The 22,530-nt window shown below is 38.6% G+C and overlaps 1 protein-coding gene across 1 annotated transcript in view; it reads right to left on the reverse strand.

Annotated features, from left to right (window-relative positions):
* CNTN1 (contactin 1) overlaps nucleotides 1–22,530 on the reverse strand; it is a 271,066-nt gene that overhangs the window by 71,077 nt on the left and 177,459 nt on the right. The window contains exons 4-12 of the mRNA XM_052789887.1: nucleotides 15,698–15,827; nucleotides 12,768–12,940; nucleotides 8,246–8,341; nucleotides 7,006–7,212; nucleotides 5,615–5,711; nucleotides 5,281–5,462; nucleotides 3,960–4,084; nucleotides 1,872–1,989; nucleotides 96–246 (exon numbers count right to left, since the gene is read on the reverse strand). Of these exons, the coding sequence (XP_052645847.1) occupies nucleotides 96–246; nucleotides 1,872–1,989; nucleotides 3,960–4,084; nucleotides 5,281–5,462; nucleotides 5,615–5,711; nucleotides 7,006–7,212; nucleotides 8,246–8,341; nucleotides 12,768–12,940; nucleotides 15,698–15,827 (1,279 nt within the window). The remainder of the gene's footprint in view (nucleotides 1–95; nucleotides 247–1,871; nucleotides 1,990–3,959; nucleotides 4,085–5,280; nucleotides 5,463–5,614; nucleotides 5,712–7,005; nucleotides 7,213–8,245; nucleotides 8,342–12,767; nucleotides 12,941–15,697; nucleotides 15,828–22,530) is intronic.

The raw sequence follows: 22,530 nt of genomic DNA on the forward strand, positions 1-22,530 counted from the left end.
GAATTCTGCAAAAGTGAGAACTAGCCTACAGGATAGCTAGAAACATAAGGCAATGTTTTTAAGACTCACAGTGTCCACTAACAGTCAATACTAACCGGCTCCCATTTACAAGCAATTCTGTTCCTTTGCTCCAAGAGAATTTTGGCTTAGGAGCAGCTTTAGGCTTGCATTCAATGATTACACGGCCCCCTTTAGCTGCTAGGATTTTCTTCTTCATTGGGTTCAGTTCAAAAGTAGGAGGTGAAGCTGAAAGCAAAAATTAACACAAGTATTGCTTGTTAGTGATTTTTCTGCAAAACACAATTTGTTTGCAACATGAAGTAAATGACAGAACTATTGAATTGTATACAAATGTCTATTATTCAGATCAGTGAGAAAAATATTAATGATGCAGAGATGTGCTGAGTAGATGGTGATCTAAAAGAAATAGGAAAAATCATTATGCAGTTCTATGTTGTGTTACACCAGAGGTTTCTTTCTGTTGATTTCTGAACTTCCATCTAAGTTTAATCTAACAAGATCAAAGTCCACTGAAATCAATAGGAAGTTCCTCCTTTTCAAAGGCCTTTTGATCAGTCCTAATAAAATTTAGATTCCTGGAGACCAATTTCTGTAAAAAGTTGCTCACTCAATCATACTTTCAAAGAATAGTTGGTTTTACTTTTCAGTGGTTTAAACCCCCCTCTAGCAACTTTAAGGTTGTGCCCTTCTTCCTCTTTGTAGTTTTCTGTTTGACCGACTGGCCTTAGGTATACTCTCAGATGTACAAGAGTAATGAGACATGACTCTAGCAAGCACCACACTAATGTATCTGAGGTCAGACCTTTGCTTATTAATTTTCTCTTTGTTAGTAAGCAAATACAAGAAAAAATGCTTTTAATTATTTTGCATCTCAGCATACCATCATTGTTAATCATGCCAGCAAGTGTGTGCACAGCTTGAGGAAATAGGGCTACTAGTTATTACAGCAGTACAGTGAAAAACTCTGATAAACATCCACATCTTACCAACACTGAATTTTGAAAATGTGCATGCAAAAAGTGCTCATTTCTGGGTAATCCAGGCTGGTAGTGAGTACATAGTAATGGAAGAACAGTGAAGGATGAAGTATTTTTGTGCAATGGGTTGGGGAAGTCGAGAATAGTTTAGCTCTTGGGAAAGTGTGGAGGCAAGCGTGAGACGGAAAGCACCCAGGGTAACTACTGCAGGGAAATCTAGGAAAGCCATGTCATACAGCCAGTATGCCTGCTCTAATGACATCAGTAAAAACGTCAGAAATTGTTTTAAGCCTGAGCACTCTGGATCTGAAAGTCAAACTTTCAACAGGATGCTCCTTAGGAAAACACAATGGATTACTAACTACATCCAGCCATCAAATGGGACAGCTGTATTGCACACAAACATTCCAGCTGATCTGAACGCATTGTAGAAGGCAAAAGCAAAGGGGAGAGTGAAGAGGAAGAGCTTCAAAGGCCTGGTGACTGACAACATGGTTTCTAAATAAGCAGATTTTGCCCCACAGAGGAGTGAGCATAGGTGAGCAAAAAAGAAAACACTTCTCAACCAGTTTGAGTGGGTAGTCAGCAACTCTACGCACTTCATATAATTTCTGCACCACCAGTTCCTCTGAGGGGTAACAGCAGCAAGCACACATCAGAAATAATACAGCAAACATTCAACATAAATTAATAACTGGATTCCTCAAGTTGTTACCAAAACCCAGCTAGGGAGCTCAAACGCCACTGCACCTAGATTCAGCGAGAGTTCTTAGCTTTATCCTCACAGGAATCGGTTACCAAACAACGCTTGCAAATACGACTGCTATCTTACTCAAACCTGAAATAGTAAATAGAGCAAGTAATTCCACTGACCCACAATCTTCAGTTCAGCATTTGCATAAATAATTCCATGCGTGTTTTCTGCTATACATTGGTACATGCCAGCATCGTCAAAGCTCAGACTTTGCATTCTTAGTTCGCCTTTCCGGAACTGAAACACAGAATCAATAAAACAACAAGATATTCATATACATATGCTGAAGCATTCACATCTGTCCACATTTCTGGTTTTTTTAGTGACAGTGCTCAGAAGAGAGTCCCTCACACAACATTCAGGCACTGATGAGATTTTATTTTATCCATCTTATACTTCAGTCTTTGTGACAATGTGTTCACCTTTTTTAAAAGAAAGATTCAGTGTCAATTGATATTTTTCTGGAAAATTCTTAGCTGAGTGGCACTAGACACATCTATTCTTCAGTCCACTGTTACCTTACTAATGCAAACACTACTGATTCAGAAATAAGAAACAAGAAATTAAATTCATTTTATGCACATAAGCTTTGTTTCGCCGTGCTCAGTGTTTAGTATGTTATATTGTATGTACATTGTTTTTCAACAGTAAAAGGTCAAAGCAAGTCCCAGTGAGGTAGTTTTTCAGAAGATTCTTCTGGGAGGTAGTATAAACTATTTTCTATTACTTTGTTTTAATATAAAAAGAAAACTCAGTAAATCAAAATGAAGTATTTGATCTATTTCTAAAAAACTGTGTATAAAAATGCACAAAGTGCAGTGGGGTATTTTGTAAATTACAAATAGATGTCAATCAGTTTTTGAAAGATCATGTTAATAAATTCTGTTTTCTTGTGAAAATGAAGCTGAAAAGCTTTAAACTTTGTATATGAGTCAACTGGAGTGCACAGAGTAGTGGAAGATTAAAAGAATGCTATTTATCTGAAAAAAGAATAGATTAAAGGAATCATATTTCCTGTACTGTTTTACTGAAAAACATTTAAATCAGATTTTCTACAAGAAATCTTTGTTTTGTGCTAAGTGAAATACCTAATTAAAAATTATCTGATTTAGAAACAAGCTATATTCTCAAGGCAATTTAAATATTTTTGCTATTTTCCATTTGGAAATCATCTCGTAATATTAACACACAGCATAATCTTCTGGTGTACTACTTGAGAATTACACACTGCTTTCTGCAATCCAGTATGCAGCTTTTGTCAGTGAAAGCCAAGTTCAGTGGGGACCATCAGCAATTCACTTGCTAAATTACTTGTTTGTAATAACTGCAGAAGCTAGAAAACAGCATTGGTTTTTTCTGGTTTAAGCCATCTCCATATGGCAGATGGTGATATCCCTGTTCTCCCTCCAACCTCCCACATTTTTCTTAAGATACACAGCCAAAACAATGCTGCCTCATTGTCTTTTTTTGTTTGCTTGCCAAGATCAGTGTCGCCACAGCTCAACAGATGCAGTGTTACATTGTGCCCTCTTCTATTCTTTTTGTTCTTTAATGGCTCATCATGCAGTATAAGCAATGGGTATTAAATAGGTTGTTGAAATGCCTGGACAAAAAATCTACTTTGTTTAAACAAAATATCCAATGCAATAAACTGAAATTATCAAATGGTACTCATTTAAACTTCACATAATCTAAAATAATGGAATTTTGCAATATTCTGTGGCTAGAAAAAATGTGAAAAAGTACATGATATAGGAACACCACTGATAATTTAAAGATTACTTTCTTGTCTCCACTGGCTGTGTTTTGTCTTACATTTTTGAAGACACACTCATGTATAACGTGGTAAAAAGGATTATTTTTAGAGAGACGCTGATAAACATTTTTTATCCAAAGAGAAGAAAATAGCATTTACTAAAAAAGGCCTGGAGAAAAAGGGATATCCACCTCCCAAACATGTGGTCAAAAGACAAGTTTGTAACTCAGAGCTGAATATTAAAGAGCCTAAAGAAATGCATTTCAAAACTGAAGAGAAGATTGAGATAAAACTTTAAAAAACACATTTTAATGCCTAATGCAAGCGGAATCAGCAAATATTTGTATCATTGTAATTCATTTTCTTTTAACCTTTTAATAATGCATGCTTCAAAAAATCATTTCCATCAGCTAACCAATCAGTCCTGCCTTATCCCTGGCAGTATACTTACCGAGGCACCATTCTTCAACCACCTAATTGTTGGAATAGGCTTGCCCGTAGCTATACAAGGCCAGTATAGGTCACTGCCTATATCCTTCTCTGTGTCATTGATATGTTCTACCCACTCGGGAGAGGCTGAAGAATAAAAAACACGATGCCTTGTAAATACAGCAGATACATATTTAATTAGCATTATGTTCTATTAATTCCACTGCTTTTTCCATGATACTTACCAAGCAACACATAGTAATGATGATAACTCAGCAATGCACCAGCACAAGAAAGAAGTGAAGATGTTTTTGCCTTACCACATAGACTCAAAAGTAACTTAAAACTATTTTTTATAAGAAGAAAATGTGGAATTGATATAATGGTTCATGAACGTCCAAAGACATAAGATGTTACCACTTAGACTGACCGGTATGTGGAAATTACTCAGTAACGCCATAAAAACAAGTTAAATGACATGAAATTGTGCAAAACAATGTATATAGTGAAAGGGTTTCCAAGAAAATATTCTCTTGGTCCAGAGAAGCTATTTAAGAAATTAATATTGAAAATGCCCCAGCATTTTTGCTTCTGCTAAGCAAATGAACCTCTTTATTAGCTTTATCTATCACAAGCAGTAACAACCTTCCCATGCCAATTTTGAATTTATCCCACTGAAGTTCAAGCACTTAACTGAGGATCTTAACTCAGGAGATGTTCTGTACAGTCAATGAAAAGAGACAGAAATCTTCTGAAGGTAATTCAGATGTTATGTACAACCTTTTCATGCCACGATTTTGTGGCACAAGTCTCAGTCAAGGAGTCAGGTTACTTGGGATGATTCCACTATGAGCAGTAAAATACAATTTTTTGGTTCCCTCATTTAACCAAATGCATGAAGGGAAGGGACAGAGGCTGGAGGAATAAAAAAATTGAGTGTAGCTAGTAAGAGACACAGCTAAGACAGTTAGACAAACAAAATAAGGAAACAAGAAAGCAAAACAGACCTAATGATCTCTTTTTCTTCCTGGAAGTTCTTTCACTTCAAATACTCTAAATTTATTTAATTTCCATTATGCACAATTATATTAATACTAGCACGCATTACTGTCAAGGTGTATATACAGCTATCATAACAAGACAAATTGAGTAGCTGTTCAATTAATACACAAATGTTATGCCTGGCACTCAATGCATGAGTTCTGATTTTGCTCTAATAACTTGAACAGCAGTGTGTCAGGATGATGCTATGAGTCAGCACTGACATCAAGTGTGAAAACACAGATATTTCCAACTGAAGTAAAAGCAACATAGATCGTGAAGAATGAAATTGTTCTACCTACCTTGTACATAAACTCTTGCTTGATGTTTATCTTTTCCTTTATAGTTTTCAGCCTCACACTCATAAAGTCCTTCATCTTCATACTGAATGTTGAAGATCTTAAGAACTGCACCAGACATGCTTATCTCAGCAGTGGCTGGCATGGGTTCAAGGTATTTACTCCATCTGAGCTCAGGAACCGGACTTGAAAAGGTACAGTAAAGTACAAATCAGCATGTTCAAGGACTGGCTGTTAAATTGCAGACTACAAAAAAGTGTTTGATGATGAAACATGTATTTTCATTCCCCTGAATGAAAGCAAACAGTGCTCTACAATAACTTTAAAACACACTTACTTCCCAAGAGCAAAACACTCCAGTGTCACGTTTTGCCCCAGGAGAGCATACGTGTCCTTGAACTTCACCTTGATATCAGCAGGATATACTTTTGCACCTAACATGAAAAAAGAGATTCTCAGAAAAGGCACAGCAGAAAGGAATACAGCTATAAAAACTTCCACAGTTCAAGAAAACTGTTCTTAAAATTCCAGACAAAATTCTTCTTTACAGTGAATAAATAGCCTGGCCATCCATGAAGTCTGATTTATCACTCAACTTTTAATAGTAAGGCAGAATTGTTTTACTCAGCAACTAGTTATCTTTCTCTGGACTGTAATGCCTAACATTTTTTACAGAACAATGCTTTAACATAAACTCATTTACTTCCATTTGAAGTGTGATGATGTACTGTGCGTGTGGGTAGACAAAAGCCTGAGTCTCTAATTTCCACAGATTCTTTTACTGGATGGAATGTTTTGAACTACTGTGAATTCAAGCTCAATATTATTTTAGTAAGGGTACGAAGGAACTAGAGCCAGCAAATCTACAGATTAATGAGGGCACAGGGATGCAAATGTAATCAAATCTACCTACTGGTGATCCCTGCAGGACTCCTCTTGCTGTTCTTCTAGATGAAGATCTCAGTGTGAGTATTGGCCATGGAAAATTTGGACAAAGATCACTGATTTTTAATTACTCAAATTCAATCACAGTTCTTCACTGTAATATGGGAAATTTAACAGATAAAAGGGTCACTGAAATCTTGATGATTAGTTTATGAGACTCTAGTGACTGACAGTCTGAAGTGGCAAAAGTGAACTTGGTTACCATTTGGAAAACATGCAGTTTTCATGAAATGGTGGTGAATAATCTAGTAACACAAAGCCACATAGGTGTTTTAGGGGACTGGCCATGAGACACAAAGCCCTTAGGCTACCGTTGGATAGGAAATTTCAGCAGGGGAAAAGGATTTTCCATTTTCATGGGGGATTTCCTGGGAAACAAAATTAATTCCTGAAGCTGTTTATCAACTTTTACATAAAGTTTCTGCTTTACAGGCATAACCCTTTGAACCAATGCCAAGACCAGAAAAGATATTACAGATTTTGGGATGAGTACAGGGGCTTATCACATAAAAGAGATGGGGACTCTGGGGATGAAACTCTGTTCTCAATGATATGAAAGGAAATTTGTGGATGAATCCGGGGAGATTTCCTTCACAGAGTTTTCACTGTGAAGGGGAATGATTTGGACCTCTGTATCTGGAAAACTAAATAACATTGTGCAGTAGCCATTATAACTTGCCATATAATTCTCCTCACACAGCTGAAAGTAGTTATGAATGAGCAAAATTAAAATACAAACAGTTAGAACATTGCATACACATAGTATTTCCAATAAATACTTACGATCGGACTGTGGAATAAGTGGAATAAATTTACTGAATACACTCTTTGTTATTGAAGGGCTGGACACAAAACACGAATAATTGCCCTTATCTGATGCTTCTACATTTGCGATGTAGAGGTTGCCGTTCGTCTGTGACACAAATCGTCGTTTGTCCAAAGCAATGAATACCGGGAACTCATTTAGAAGCCAGCGATAACTGAGATCATCTGGAGGAAAATATTTTCTAGTCAATATTAAAAACCAATACTATCAGCTACTTAAGCCATGGAATACTGTCTGCATATAAATTACTCCACTCTGATTTCTAGCTTACAGATCTTTTCTTTGGGATAGGCAGCTGTATAAGAGAGAATATACATGTCCCAGTAGTCAGCTAATACCTGTCTACACTGAACATCGGGGTATTGCTCCCGTAAGTGCAGGTTACTGCACTCACGTGAACGGCTGCAGTGCCCACGGCTCCCTGTGGGCACAGCCTTCCCACAGGAACCGGAGTGGGGTGGGAGGAGACGGGCAGCTGGGTCTTGCCCTGACCCAACTGAGGAGCTGGGAAGCCCTTGCCAGTATTGCGGCTGGAAATTTTAACTAGAAATATGTCTCAATTCTTCAGTTCCTTGCAATACTCAGACAAAGAGTATGAAAACTAAAACATTATCGCATTTTACGTGCAATGTGCAGTAAAAGAGATGCTAACAGTCAAATTCACTTTCACGATGGAACTGCAGATGCTTGAGGTTACAGGCATAATCCCTGTAAAGCTCTTCAGTAGCTCATGCTGAGAAAAAGGTCATGCTTCCAGAGCGTAAATCACCACATCTCTGACCCCTCTACTGCCTGCTGCTGTTCCATGATTTTAACAGGAGCCCATGATCATTTCTGTTGTGGTGACTTCATTGGGTGGAATGAAGCTGGGCCCTGTCCAAGGTCAGCAGAAAGTCTGGGATGACAGAGTGACATGTACTCAGGTCTTTTGAATGGTAGGCCAAGCCTCCCCTCCGTTATCCAGATTAGTTTGAATCATGCTATTTGTTATATCAAAACCTGTTTGCGAATTCAACAATATCCTTTAAACGTGTTCAACTACAAGCATATTCAAAATGGAAACCTAACCTAAACCGTGATTCTCAAGCTACATAAAAGTTACTGTTTAAGTAAATTTAAAGGAAACTTTTAAAAATAAATATTATTTTGTTTTGCACTCTTAAGCAGTTAAAAATGAAGCACGTTAAGCTGAATTACCTGGGTAGTGGTAAGGGGGCTCACAAAGAAGCACTGCTCCAACGCCTTCTCGCACTTTAACCTCATAGCGTTCCTCAGGTGGAAAGGGATCCAGATCTAGTTTAAAAAAAGGGGTGGGGAGTAAAAGTGGGTTTTTCACTGCAATTATTTTTTTTATTATTATTTTCAGCCCTGTCGAGATTAATATGGAACTACAACAACATATAACAAATAGATACATGTGGACCCATAATGCCAGTTTTGCTCATTTTAAGTTAGTCATAATCAAGTGCAATGAATTTTTTTTACAATATTTTAGTCATCATAACAGCAAATGCCAGGGAAAAATAAACAACAACAAGAAGTGGTACAGATTGTATCCCTAACAGTAGTCAGGTGAGCTACATTTGAAGAAGTAATCCCAGGAAGAGACAGGACAAGGATTTTAGGTTATTTTTCAACTGGCTTCTCCAAAATGCAAGTTTAATTCTTCACTGTAACTTGAAGTGGCTTCTCTAAAATGACCTGGCTGCCCTCCCTGACAACTCCAGCAGCCAAGGACTGGTAAGCAGTTAGCTCAGACACATCTTTTGTGCCAGAGGTTTGGGACAGAAGTGACTCAGATCCCAGGAGAAACCTTAGCTGACGCTCTAAACCAACTTCCATGCAGCAGGGTAAAGGGACTGTTGTAAAAGGACAAAGAAACAAGTCCTTCATGGAGCTACCTATCATCCCACAGACTGTGGGAGAACAGGAATGGTATCTGCAGTGTTAAGACAACAGTTGCATGAGTAACTGCAACTAGGTCAATAATTGCACTTTGCTGCTGCTTTTCACTCCCATTTTCTATATCCACTCTGAAATTAAACTATAAACATCTTGAGGCAGGGAACATCTCTTGTAAAGCTTCTCCATGTCACCAAGCTCAGAGAGATTGTAGAGATCCTGACTGAAGTCCTGCTCTAAATGCTACTGTGGTGCAAACAATACATCCGTAATACCCAAGTGCACAGCCTCTGAATGCAATAATCTACCATAGAAATCATCTAAGATAACTTCATTCAGATTACCTCAGTTTTCCTCAATGGCAGGCAGCTATCCAGTTCTACTAAACTCCCAAGGCTTGCTCTGAGATCTAACTAAAACTTAAGTTCAAGAGCAGCCAGCCAGAAACAAGAAAGAAAAAATCAGGACAGAGCTACATACAAAAAGAGATGAAGTAGAAAACAGAGACTATTCAGTACTATAAAATGCAATGTATAGTTAGATAGATCCAGTAGACACTCTGCATCATCTAAAAATAATTAATTCCTTAACTTTCTAACAACTGCTATGTTTACTAAATATGGTGCAGGTAAAGGATTCCTCCAAGGCCAACCACAGCTGTCAGACCTGAATGACTACAAGAATTTAGGAACCAAATGACATTACGCTTTGTCAAATGCATGAAAAAAAACTCTAGGAGAGTTAACATCTGTGTTGAGGCAAAGACACCTCTCCCAACTTCTGAAAAACTAATGTTTATTTTGCTCAAGCAAACCAGAAGATAATACAGATCTTTCCAGTGACTGACTGGATCTTGACTGGGTCAATGCCTAAATGGTAGACATTGTAATGGGCCACTCTAAGGACTTCTGATTATTATTTTATACAGTTTTACCCTGTGCCTTACTGCAACGTATGTATCGAGTTCTCCACAACTAGCTCCCAATTAATTTGGAATATTATTCTTTGATAAAAAGGAAATTAAGTATAACAGACTGACATAGTAAGAATTAGCTATTTGACCAGAGAGGTTTTGTAATCAAAGCCAAGGAAGCTCTTTACACAGATTGGAAAACCTCTATTCATATAATAGCTGCAGTAGTTTGAGTATATTCCCATTTCATTTGCCAATGTGGACGTTACTACACAACTACTTTCTATCTTCAAAATATTGACTGATCTTTCCTGAAAACACCAATTTCCTTGTTGCAGACCTTTTGTTCATCTTGTAAATTGTCACTATTATTCATTTCTGCTTTCTTTGGAACAGGTTAGTGTTTAAAATCTGTTGCAGAAGTAGGAAAAAATTAAACATTACAATCATTAGCAACAAACGTGTTGCTAATTTGATACTGCTTTGCATATGGACAGTGTAGGGTTTGAGGAGAGGAAAACCTACCATTGCTTTTAAGTTATTTTAGCTATTTTAAGTTTACATTTTAAGTGTAGATATTTTGTTCATAGCGTTCTTGAATAACCTTTGAAACTTTGGGACAGTCACCACAAATTTATACATGGAATAGGACAGGCAATTTGTATATGTAAAACATTATCTTAGTCCTGAAGTAGAATGGTCTATGCCAGGTGCAGGAAAGTCATACAATTATTGAGATGTAATTGTACACCTTCATCCCTCTTAGGAAACGCTCTGTCTTTGCATATGCACTACTTGGTTATTACCCAATAATTATATTAAGAGTGATTCCATGAACTCTTAATTGGAAGACGTTCATTTTTAGCTGGAATGAAAGAATTAGCATAATCACTGCACTCCTATACGCACACAGCTAATATCTAGAGTGTATGGAAATATCTCTTCATACTTCTTGAAGCCTCTCTGCTATGAAATTGCTGCGGTTTACTATTCTGAAACTGTTTCCCAGCAAATAGAACAGTGTATCAACTTCTGATTTTGCTCAGCACCCACCAAAAAGCCACTAAGCATTCCTGCAGGTTAAAATTCCTTCCTTTAGGATTATGTGTGTAACAGCTAAAAAAGACTTTAACGGGTTTTAAAGCACTGGATGTAAAAAGATCCAGTTCTACTAAAGACAGTGTTCTCAGATGGATTAATTGACATGAAGTTTATGAGAGAATGTGGCTTTTGTTCCATAATTTCAGTAAATGTGACAGTAAGACAAAAATAAAATGTCTCGCTCGTACAGCTGGTCAAGACTTTTTTTGAACTCTTCTAAATGTTTGTTGCCATTTTTCAATCAGTTTATGCACAAGCAAAGGAACAAAAACTTCCACTAAAGATCAGGCATTTTCTATGTTAATTTTAGCAACTCTATATTCAATTCTTTAGAAACAGTGATTGTGGAAGAAAATGTTTTTTACAGGTGATCATAAAAAGGAGAAGGGGAGAAATACAACAGCATAAAGAAGAATGAGCGTAGCATTTTTTTAACAGGTATTTAACAGTTTCCAGCTACCTTTTCACTTCTATTCCTCGCCTCTTTGCCCTACTATCATTTAAATATTTAAATATTATATATTAGGGTTCTGTTCAGTATAATTGCCCAGTACACTATCAACATTCAGCTCATGCAGTCAGTGAGCTGGTAGCCAGGAAAACATGCCTCAGACTGTTTTGATTCTACTTTTTTAATCTATTACATGTATTGGTTTCATTTTAAGTAGCTACAGCACCTGTTGTGGCTTTTATCCTACTGGTCGTTCAGACTGGCACCGTTGTTGCCTGCTTTAGGTATAAATAAATATCCTGTAAACTGAATTTTGATGTCATCTCCATTGGAAGGAAATAACAACCTGGCCTTCTATTCATTCTAGAAAATACACTGGGTAAAATACAGACTAAGACTAGATCAACTACAATGTGATCCATCAGCTCATTACAGCCTCTGAATTTCCTTGATGTATGTGGTCCCACAGTCTTATAATTACTAGCAGAAAGCAGAACTTTTCACTTCATCTCTGATCTCATACAGTAAGGAGTGAATCCTGCTCACAGAGGCTGCTGAAAGACAAGAGGAGCACTAAGCACTTAATGCCAGGATTAAAGGGCACACAGGGCTTGGTGAATGGTCACCCGTAAGAGTGGATTCCTTTTTCTGTGGATTCCTTTTTTTGTCCTCTGATGAAAAAATATATCTAGGGAAAACAGCATCTTAAGGCAAAATAAAATAAAAATCCCAAACACTGTCTTCAGTCAGTAAAATTTTACATTACTCTTCATACAGGGCACATCAGTGCTTTACAATGCACGTATTTGTTGACAGTGCAGGTCTGTGCATATGCATGCATTCACAAGACTGGTTCATGATTGTCAGAAGCTGACAGAAATGTCCCCCAGCAGGGTCTTTGTTGTAGCCTAGGAGCCAGGGAGCACGCTTTACTAGCAAGTACCATGCCTTCCTCCTGCAGGCATCCCACTTGTGTTTGCATGGCAGCAGCACCTCATCACCATATGCCCCCACTTGCATCTTTCTGCTGTGACTATCTCCCCTCAGGTCCTACCATGATTTAAAAAGAGTCTGGACATTATTATCTCAAGATCTGGCTCCATGAGCCTCTTCAATTAATAATTTAACAATAACTCACTGAGAAGGATGTCAAGTCAGCTGAATGCTAAAGAATACAAAATGCTTACAAAACTTATTTTGTGTTGATCTTTGCAGACTAAGGCACTTAAGATACTGTTTTTATGGAGTACTACAGCCATAGCACATGCTAGCAGAAGACACTGCAGTATAAAACATTGGGCATTTCAAGCTAACCGTAGTGTTTCTACGTTTTGACGTAAACATCGGCTTACATCCAAAACTCAGAGTGGCTTCACTGCTTCTGACAGTTCCAAAGATATTTGACACTACACAGACATATTTTCCAGCATCCCTTGATTTCTCTGGATTATTGATAATGAGTCTGCCTCCCACCATACTGTAGCGATCCTTTGTTAAATCAATATCCCAGTTGTTGAGTTTCCACCTATTAAAAAAGAGAAGCCACATGTAAGATTTGGCCCAAAAAAACAAACCTGGAAAGAAATATGATTTGAAAAATAACTCACAAGTTGTAATAAACTATACAGGGAGTTATTAATATACTTCTATATATGCTTTAAGTTTTCTTCAGCAAGAGCCACAGATTTTAACTCCATAGATCTTTTAAACATAACAGTCTCAGTCTGCTCCAGCCTTCTCAGAGATGTGACATAGGTTAAATCCTGATTGCTGGCCAGGCAGTAAAGGATTCTTGAGCTGGCCGAGAATGAGCTAGCTAGTGATCAAGCACTGGGATTATAAACATATCCTCAAATAGTTATCTAAGGCCAAATTGGCTAAGAAAATACTCCCTCTGCACCTCCAAAGTACGGACTAATGAAATTTTTAAGAGCTTTTTGCAAACTTGCTGTAGGGGATGAAAATGTTTCATAAAGCCTAACATGCCATTGAAGCCAGTGCAAAAACAGTGGCACGTCTACTTACTACATTCAGAAAATTGCCGGACACTCTCACCTTAATTACTGTAAAACCCCACAGCCAGTTCACTGAGTCACTGTAACTTGCACTTCAGGGACTACGAGAGGAACTCGGTGGCCCAGGTCTGGCCCTTATTGATTTCTACTGATTTAAAAAAAAGTTAAAATACATGGAGTGGGAACCAGTATTCATGATTTATAGCTCTCTATATATCTATTACTGTGACCACAAGGGGGAGCCCATAACCTTCTTTGAAAGGAACTGCACGTTTCCTGAGCACAAACAGGAAAAATACAACTTAAATACATTTAAAGATCATAAAATTCTTTCAGTGTAAGTAATTTTTTGTCCCAAAGTAAAGATAGGCATTAGTGTTTGAAAATGAGAGCGCATACCCTATGTGTTCCTCCCTTATTGAAGATGTACTGAAATAGAATACTCATTTGGAAGCTGAAATTGCAATTGGCATAGAAAGAAACAATAATACAAGTAGTATTATTAAAAAATAAGTTAAAAATAATGAAATGGCAGGATTTTCAAGATGCAGTAAATAGCATTTAGGTTTTAAAGGATTTTGGAGGTATCACTTCAGTCCTGTGAGACATACTATGTGTCTGTATTACAAATAAAAAAGCCTCTGTTCAGAAATACCTAGGAATAACTGTCATGAGGACAGCTTATGCTGCAATGAAGAAGCGGCAGGAAGGACCTATCTACCTCTGAGACAAGAGAATTTTGGCTCAAGAACTGCTGGAGGGCTAAGAAATGAAGATAATATATCGAAGTAGACTAAAATAATGATGTCAGGAAATAAGGAAAGTGACCTTATTCTGTATTGCACTTATTACCACATCAGCTATCAGCACTAATTGTCAGATCTGTTCCTAGATAGAAGAGTTCTGGAGGTGTGAGGCAATTCTAGAGTGACTTTACTAGTTCAGATTTTGCAGGGCCCATGATAGATAAGGAATGCTAAAATTTATGTAGAGCCTGTAATCACTCTATAGATGGTATGCTTACATAGTCTTGCAGACAGGGTGGGGGAGTCTCTGGACAGACTGGAAGTGATGGGGAAGTATATCAGAAGGGTACCAAATCTAAGTGTATCTGACCTCTCCACACTTCCAGTCCTTTCCAAGCACGGACAGGGAGAGGAAACAAATGCAACAGCAAAATGCCATGTAGAAAAACTTGTAATGATCCTAGATCAAGGATCATATTCAAAAGGGGTATTCTAGTTCCCCCTCAAATCCTTCAATCACAGGTGGTTCTGTATATGTAGACACCCGTAAGCATATTTAAAAAAAAAAAGGCAATGAAGACTAGCTAAGCTGGTTTGATAGAAGAATACCATAGTTGACCACAATACTGTAACAGATTTAAAAGAATGGCCAGCAGACTCAACTGCTTTTTCTGTCCTAGAAGCCAGAGTCTAGGAACACACGTAAAGTGAATATTGGGGGCATATCATAGGATAATTCAATGAAATGGATCTCTTTTGCTGGCAAGAAAGTCCATCTGTCCCTTAGTTTGATGACAGTAGTTTTCTGCCCATGACTAGGCTGTAAATTAGTCACGGTCTTAATAGTGACAATCTTAAGTACATTTCTCTGTACATAATGAGCAGATAATGGCTGACAAACTCATATGGATGCCCCAAGATCTCACAACGAAGCAGAATTGCTCTGCTAATAACACCACCATTATTGTGAAAGAGGTCATGTGTGAATCTCTATTAAAACTAGTTGAAATGTTTTTCCAGAATAAAGTTTTTCATGTCTTCAGTAGCATAGCTGACACATTTTGAGCATCTCTCTACAATATCGTGGATGCAAAAGCAACATAGGGTGTAGAATATCCAGGTTCAACAGCTAGTCCCCCTTCTTTCAGAGTAAAATAGGATAAAAAAGCTGTTCTGAATCAAGAATAAGGACTTGAACCTCAGTCATCCTTAGCTAGAAAGATAGCCTCTTAATTATTTTTTAAATGTCACTTTTTTTTTTATTTTGCATCCAGATCAGTATTCCTTTCAAAAGCTGAAAACATTGAACACAACAGGAATACACTGTTTTCAACACCATCTAGACATTCTGGCACATTGAATCAAGGTTGATTCTTACTCAAAAATTCAAATCTCCCTGTTTTTTCCTGCCTTGACGACTTTGTATCAACCTGTTAAGACAGTCAATCATTTAATACCACAACCTGAAACACTCACTGAATAAAATACGTAAGACCTGAAAATCAAAAGAAGAGAGGTTACCTGTAAGTAGGAAAAGGAATTGCTCGAGCTCTGCAGTTCATTGAAACTTGTCCATCTGAAGATTCTTCTGGATAGATGGTATCAATGGGTTGCTCCTCAAAAACAGGTCCATAACCTTTGTTTCCTTCCTCTGAAAAAATAGTAAAGTTTGAAATTAATTACTTTTTAATTAGTAGTCAAACTGAAGATGAATTTATATCACACCTTCCAGATTCAAAACGCGAAGGCTAAATAATGACTTCCCCAAAATCAAGTTCTATATGCATCAACAAAACCAGAGCAGTACAAATAAATAATAGAAGTGCCGGCCTTCCTTCACTGACTCCTGCTTCATTCCTTCCATCTGAGAACTAAAGTAACTCAAACTATGTTCCTGTAAAACTACCCTCCCTGCCTTCTCCACTGACATCATTTGATTATTTGTCACAGTTTATGCCAAATGTGATGGAGATAATTACAAATTGAAGATATGCCCTTTAGGAATGCAGTGAAACCAACTTACTTCACAGAGGCCAACAAATTCTCATCAAACAGGTCCAGATCTAAAACAACTATTCAAACATTAGGTGTTCCTGTTCCTTACCTTATAACCTAATCGACTCCAATGGTTTTATATATTCAGAAAGAATCTTTACTGCATCAGACAAAAAAACCCCTTATGTTGGAGATCAAAGCTGAGAATTACCTTGTTTCCAGAACATACTTTTGTCTTTCCTTTCAAGCTCAGGCAGATGTATATGTTAACTTTCTCCTCTCCAAAAGAAAATTTAAAAAAAAAAAGTCCCACACTGAAAATAATTTAAGTTTGTAAAGTCAAGCACTTAAAGGTGAATAAACGTCAAACAGGTTTAACAATAAACTATTTTTTTTTTAGTCTTTATCCTCCATTTGCTGATGCTGTAGTAAAGTGTGGTGGGTTGACCCTGGCTGGACGCCAGGTGCCCACCAAAACTGTTCTATCACTCCCCCTCCTCAGCTGGACAGGGGAGAGAAAATATAACAAAGAGCTTGTGGGTCGAGATAAGGACAGGAGAGATCACTCACCAATTACCATCATGGGCAAAACAGACTCAGCTTGGGGAAAATTAACTCAATTTATTACTAATCAACCAGAGTAGGGTAATGAGAAATAAAACCAAATCTCAGAACACCTTCCCTCCACCCCTCCCTTCTTCCCAGGCACAACTTCACTCCCGGATTCTCTACCAACCCCCCTGCGGCACAGGGGGACGGGGATGGGGTTTACGGTCAGTTCATCACACGTTATTTTCTGCCGCTTCATCCTCAGGGGGAGGACTCATCACACTCTTCCCCTGCTCCAGTGTGGGTCCCTCCCACGGGAGACAGTCCTCCACGAACTTCTCCAACGTGGGTCCTTCCCACGGGCTGCAGTTCTTCACGAACTGCTCCAGCATGGGTCCTTTCCACGGCGCGCAGTCCTTCAGGAGCACACTGCTCCAGCGTGGGTCCCCCAAGGGGTCACAAGTCCTGCCAGAAAACCTGCTCCGTGGGCTCCTCTCTCCACAGATCCACAGGTCCTGCCAGGAGCCTGCTCCAGCGCGGGGTTCCCACGGGGTCACAGCCCCCTTCGGGAACCCACCTGCTCCGGCGTGGGGTCCTCCACGGGCTGCAGGTGGATATCTGCTCCACCATGGACCTCCATGGGCTGCAGGGGGACAGCCTGCCTCACCATGGTCTTCCCCACAGGCTGCAGGGGAATCTCTGCTCCGGCACCTGGAGCATCTCCTCCCCCTCCTTCTTCACTGACCTTGGTGTCCGCAGGGTTGTTTCTCTTACATGTTCTCACTCCTCTCTCTGGCTGCTGTTTTCCTCTGTCCCAACTTTTTTTCCTTCTTAAAAATGTTATCACAGAGGTGTTACCACTATCGCTGATTGGTTCGGCCTTGGCCGGCGGCGGGTCCGTCTTAGAGCCGGCTGGTATGGGCTCTCTCGAACACAGGGGAAGCTTCCGGCAGCTTCTTACAGAAGCCACCCCTGTAACCCCCCCCCCGCTACCAAAAGCTTGCCACACAAAGCCAATACATAAAGGTTGCTGGCTCTGCCTGCCCCTGCTGCATTCCCTTCTCCTTTATCTCCCCCAAGTGTACAAGACTGCTCTTTGGGGTCTGTAAAAACAAAACTAGGAGCAAAGGTGGAACGCTCTGGGAAAATTCTGCTCAGTAAATCCAGGATGCAACCGGCATTTTCTGTGATAACGGCAAATCTGCATTCTAGGTGCAGAATGGCACTGAGAGGAGATGGTCCATGCTCCGTAGAGATAACATTTTTTAGACAACACAGCTGTCTCATTCTCACAGGTCTCTACTGAGACTGAACTAACAGTATGGACACTTGCAAGCAAACTCATGGGAAAAATACAGTAGTACATGACTGCTACCAGGTTCACTTCCCATTCAAGTTCAGAGCCTTGCTCCAAATCCCAGAGATGTCAGAGATCTGGAAATATGACTGCAAGAATCTTGTAATACAAGGAAAAACAAAACAAACACAGTTTTCCTAATAAGATCTTCGGAGATGGTTGAATCATTTTAGCTTAAAAATTTCCAAAAATTTCCAAAAACCATTCCAAAAGCAATGGTTAAGGATGGAAGAATACTAACATTTTGCAACAGTATCTGTGCTGCCTCTAAAAATCCGCTACATGTCTTGCAATGCTGCGTTTAAAAAATCTTCACAGATCAAGACATTAACTGGCAATGTAACAGATGAATATCCTTAAATCAAATTACAATTTTGTACTCATCCCCTTAAAAGTCTTGCCTTTGGTTATAAAACATTTTAGACTAAATTAGACAGTTTTTAGAAAACCTAAAAGAGAAGAAAGAATCTATCTATAGAAATAAAGAATGTAAATTATGTCAGTGTTAAAATTTCATATATACATAAAACAATCCTTCTGCAGATATCTTTTTTATTGTTCCTAAATTCCACATGCATAGATAGACACTGGGTTACAGCACTAGCAGAAGATTGGTTACAGATAAAAAGTAAGTTCCCTTTCCAGTTCAAGTTTGGGGAAAAAAATCACCATTTCCCTTAGGGACAGGAGCAGGTCCAGAAGGCACTGTTATGCTGCACCACATATGGTCAGGCAACTTCCTTTTTAAAAACTAATTCATGCAATGAGATGTCTTTCAAAGAAGGAAAGAAGAGCAACTAGAAAGAAAGGCAGAGCTTTTGAAAAATGGTCTGCTTTCTTTGATATTTAAAGCACAACACTATGTAAAAATCTACATTGCTAGATCTACTGCTAGATCAAAAGAAGTAATTTCAGACTGAAAAGGCAAGAATCATGTATTTGCCCAGAACCTGGAATGACTGAGCCACAAACCTGATGGCACTTTCTATGCAGTTCTTAAATATGAATACAGAATAACAATCGCCTCTAGCAGCAAATAGCCATATCATATGCAGCTGACACTGTCCACCTTAGGACTCAAATGATGTTACAGATCCCTTAGGCATTTCATGGCATGCATTTTTAATGCTGCCAGCACTATTAATTTTACTGAGTGAATGTCTGTTTCTCACACCTATCGAATATGCTTTATAATGGCACTTCTGCTGCAGTCTATTATGAACCTGGTTTCAGATGTCTGGCTGAGCAGAAAAAGATGTGCAGACTGAATGTCAGGTGTGGCAAGCAATAAACCTTTCGTTCTCAGACGTAAGCTGAGTGTGGACCAGTGATATGAAACAGCATGGGGGAGAAAAGAGAAGAGAAAGGGTTTGTGAAAAGATCAGCAAGAAATGTTCACACTTCTAAGTGAAGTACCATGCCTGTGTGACAAAGTTTGGAGAGTGAGGAAGGGCAGACCAAGATTACAAGGAAAAAAAACTTCAGCTCGCTGAAGTTGTGCCTACAAAAAAAGGGGAAAAGTAAAAGCAGGGAAAGGAAGAAGGAAATGGATGCATTAGACAAACTGAGGATGAGAAGAAAAGCACATTTCATCTGTTCTGGTCCTGCTTTAGACAAGAGGATGGACTACCTGACCTCTCAAACACCCTTACTGCTCTATTTTCTGGGTACATTTCTTGTGATTTATATTTTAAATTGGAGCAAAAGCTATCACCTAATTCTGACTATTTGAGGCATTCTTCAGTGAATTCTTCAAACAAGATTCAGACTTTTCAACAGTGCTAAAATGTATTAGGAAGTCTTTGCAAAGGTCAAGAAAATCTCTACATGGTTGATGAGATCATGGATCCTGTATAACAACCATTGCTGCTGGAAGGTGGCCCTGTCATCCCTTCTCCAAGTGACACTTTCCAGCTGGGCAGTGTCATTTTCCCTCTAGGCATTCCTGCAACGCCTCTCATGCTTGTCTGACTTCTTAGGTAGCTGCTAAAGCTAAAGAGAGTGGAAATCTATTAAATTCTAGCTTTCTGGGTTAGTCTTCTGCCAGTGTAGTGAGGTGCATTTGTTCACTGATGAAGACTTACTTGTGCCAGTGCAAAGGGTGGAACGGGAGCAGGGGTATAGGCTTCCACCTTCTGAGTGGAAAAAAGTTGTCTTACTGACTGAACCATCTGAAAGAACTGCTGCCCAAGATAGATAGATATCTCTGAAAGCCTTATCACTACTTACAGATGAGCTACAAAACTGTATTAGTACACCTTTATGTCCCTGCACAAGCCTGTGAGAGATCACAATATAAAATATCCAACACATTCAGAGGAAAGATACCAAAAGGATGTCTGAAAATAACAATCAGAAACTACCTGAGGCAGTTATTTTCAAGTCATCTCAAGAAACTTCATCAGAAGAGGAAAAAGGAAGGAATAATAAAAAGGCTTATCAGTGCATCCTAATCCCGTATCTATTTAATTCAGGAAATGTCAAACTTTTCCATATAAACATATTTTTTAAAAATTAATAAGCTTTCAAATAACTTTATTTTGCATGGTATACACTAATGTAAAACACAGAGACAGAGGTTTTCCAGCCCATATCCTGTTGGAGTTAAACCACGATGATTACTTAGGTCATAAAAAGAACAATTAAAAACAAATCAGTAGCCAATCATCCTTGTATCAGTCCTCTGTGGATCTCCCTTCACCTCACATCCTTCCATGTCCGAACCATTTGTCCACTCAAATGGCCCTGCAGCCTCTGTGCACCCTGCTCCTGGTTCTCCCTCTCACATCCTTCTCCTGTTGGATAAGGAAATTATGCTCATCTGTAAATATAAAGGTAACACAAAACTTTTCAAAATAGCCACCGTATAGGTCCACTTCTTGTGTCTTGTTTCCAAAAGCCTAATCACTGTCTGTTGCTGTTAGCATATTTCATTAGTTCAGTATTTATTTTCATAATATAATTCCATATAAATTTATTAATTCTATGTATTTCTCTAACTACACTGACACTAAAACACTCATGTCAGGTACAAATTTGGCATAAATTTAACAACACAGCACACAAAATCTGACTTGATTTTTGAAAGACGAATGACTTGAGCAAAGCTGCCGTGGATGTAAGTCACCATAACATTGGTAGAAGGGAGGGGACTGATTCGTCAAAACCAAATGCAGTTATTGTACTTTAAAAATACCCTAAATTAACCATGTAACCTTCCAGCTTAGCTTACAGGTCTTCACTTAAAAACACATTCAGGGAAATGATTAATTCGGTTCATGATACTAGAGGGTCTCGTCATCTGTCCTTTGTATAGGCTTGCTGCAGACAGGACAAAGGTTGAGTAGGGGTGGGGAGAGTATGGTCACTTGGTCAGTTTGGGATTTGAGGATCAGGAGCCTGAGACGTGGAGAAGATATGTGGTACGAGCATCCCAGGGATGAAGCTTGGGACACTCTGAAAAAGGGAGGATGCAGGTGTTAGGTCTATGGCTATTTTGTGGGAATGGCGAAGTGATCATGGACTGCTTTGACATTATTGTGATGAAAAGAAAGAGATGTATCTAGGGAAAGGAGATGGTGTAACTAGAAAACCACTTGGGGTACAAGTGGGGAGAGAACCAGAGGAACTGAAACAGAAAAAAAGGAAACTTCATGTGGTATAAATGAGGTGCCAGGAAAATACTGTCCAGTGTAGACATCATCATACAGGTATGACTTTTTGGCAAAAGTGTGGACAGTCTTAGGGGAAAAGTGGAGGAAATTCTCACCATCTAGGAAAGGGTGAGCAGGGCTCACCTGCACATGAACATACACACACAGAGCTCAGCTGCTTCTTTCTTCCCAACTTATTTCCCACTCAGTCCTGTTAAACAGTGTTTGAAAAACCCTGTTCTGAAGAAATACTCTGTGTTTTAATATCTGGCTGATTGTATTAGTTGTTCAGAAAATTCTTTAGCAGCTGCAATTTCTTGGTTTGACATTATTACCACATTTTGGTCAAACTTCTAATTATCTAGACTTTTCATGTCTGGGTCCCAGCTTATCTGGACGCAAGACATACATACTCCTAATATTCAGGGCAACATGCCCTCCATTTTTTCACTTTTGATCTTCCCAAGTACATGAATTTTAATCCTTTTAAATACAGCAAATGACCTGCTGGGTCTTTTATAATTGTAAAAATCACTAAAAAAGGGTGACTGATTACCTGATATTTCCCCCTACCTGATCTCAGTATATCCTACCAGATCTACCACATCAAATCATCTCAAAAGGTGTCTTTTTGACGGATTCTACAAACCCTCCAATAAGTAAGACTTCACAATTTCTTTTAGCAAATTTATTCCAATGTCTAACAGTGCTTACAATTAAAACATTTCTCTTTTAAACATCTAAATTTTAATATCTAAAGATCTTCAACATTTGGACTTAATTGAATTTGCTATTTTAAC

This window comes from Harpia harpyja, chromosome 6 (assembly GCF_026419915.1).
Source record: "Harpia harpyja isolate bHarHar1 chromosome 6, bHarHar1 primary haplotype, whole genome shotgun sequence".
Taxonomy (NCBI): Eukaryota; Metazoa; Chordata; class Aves; order Accipitriformes; family Accipitridae; genus Harpia; species Harpia harpyja.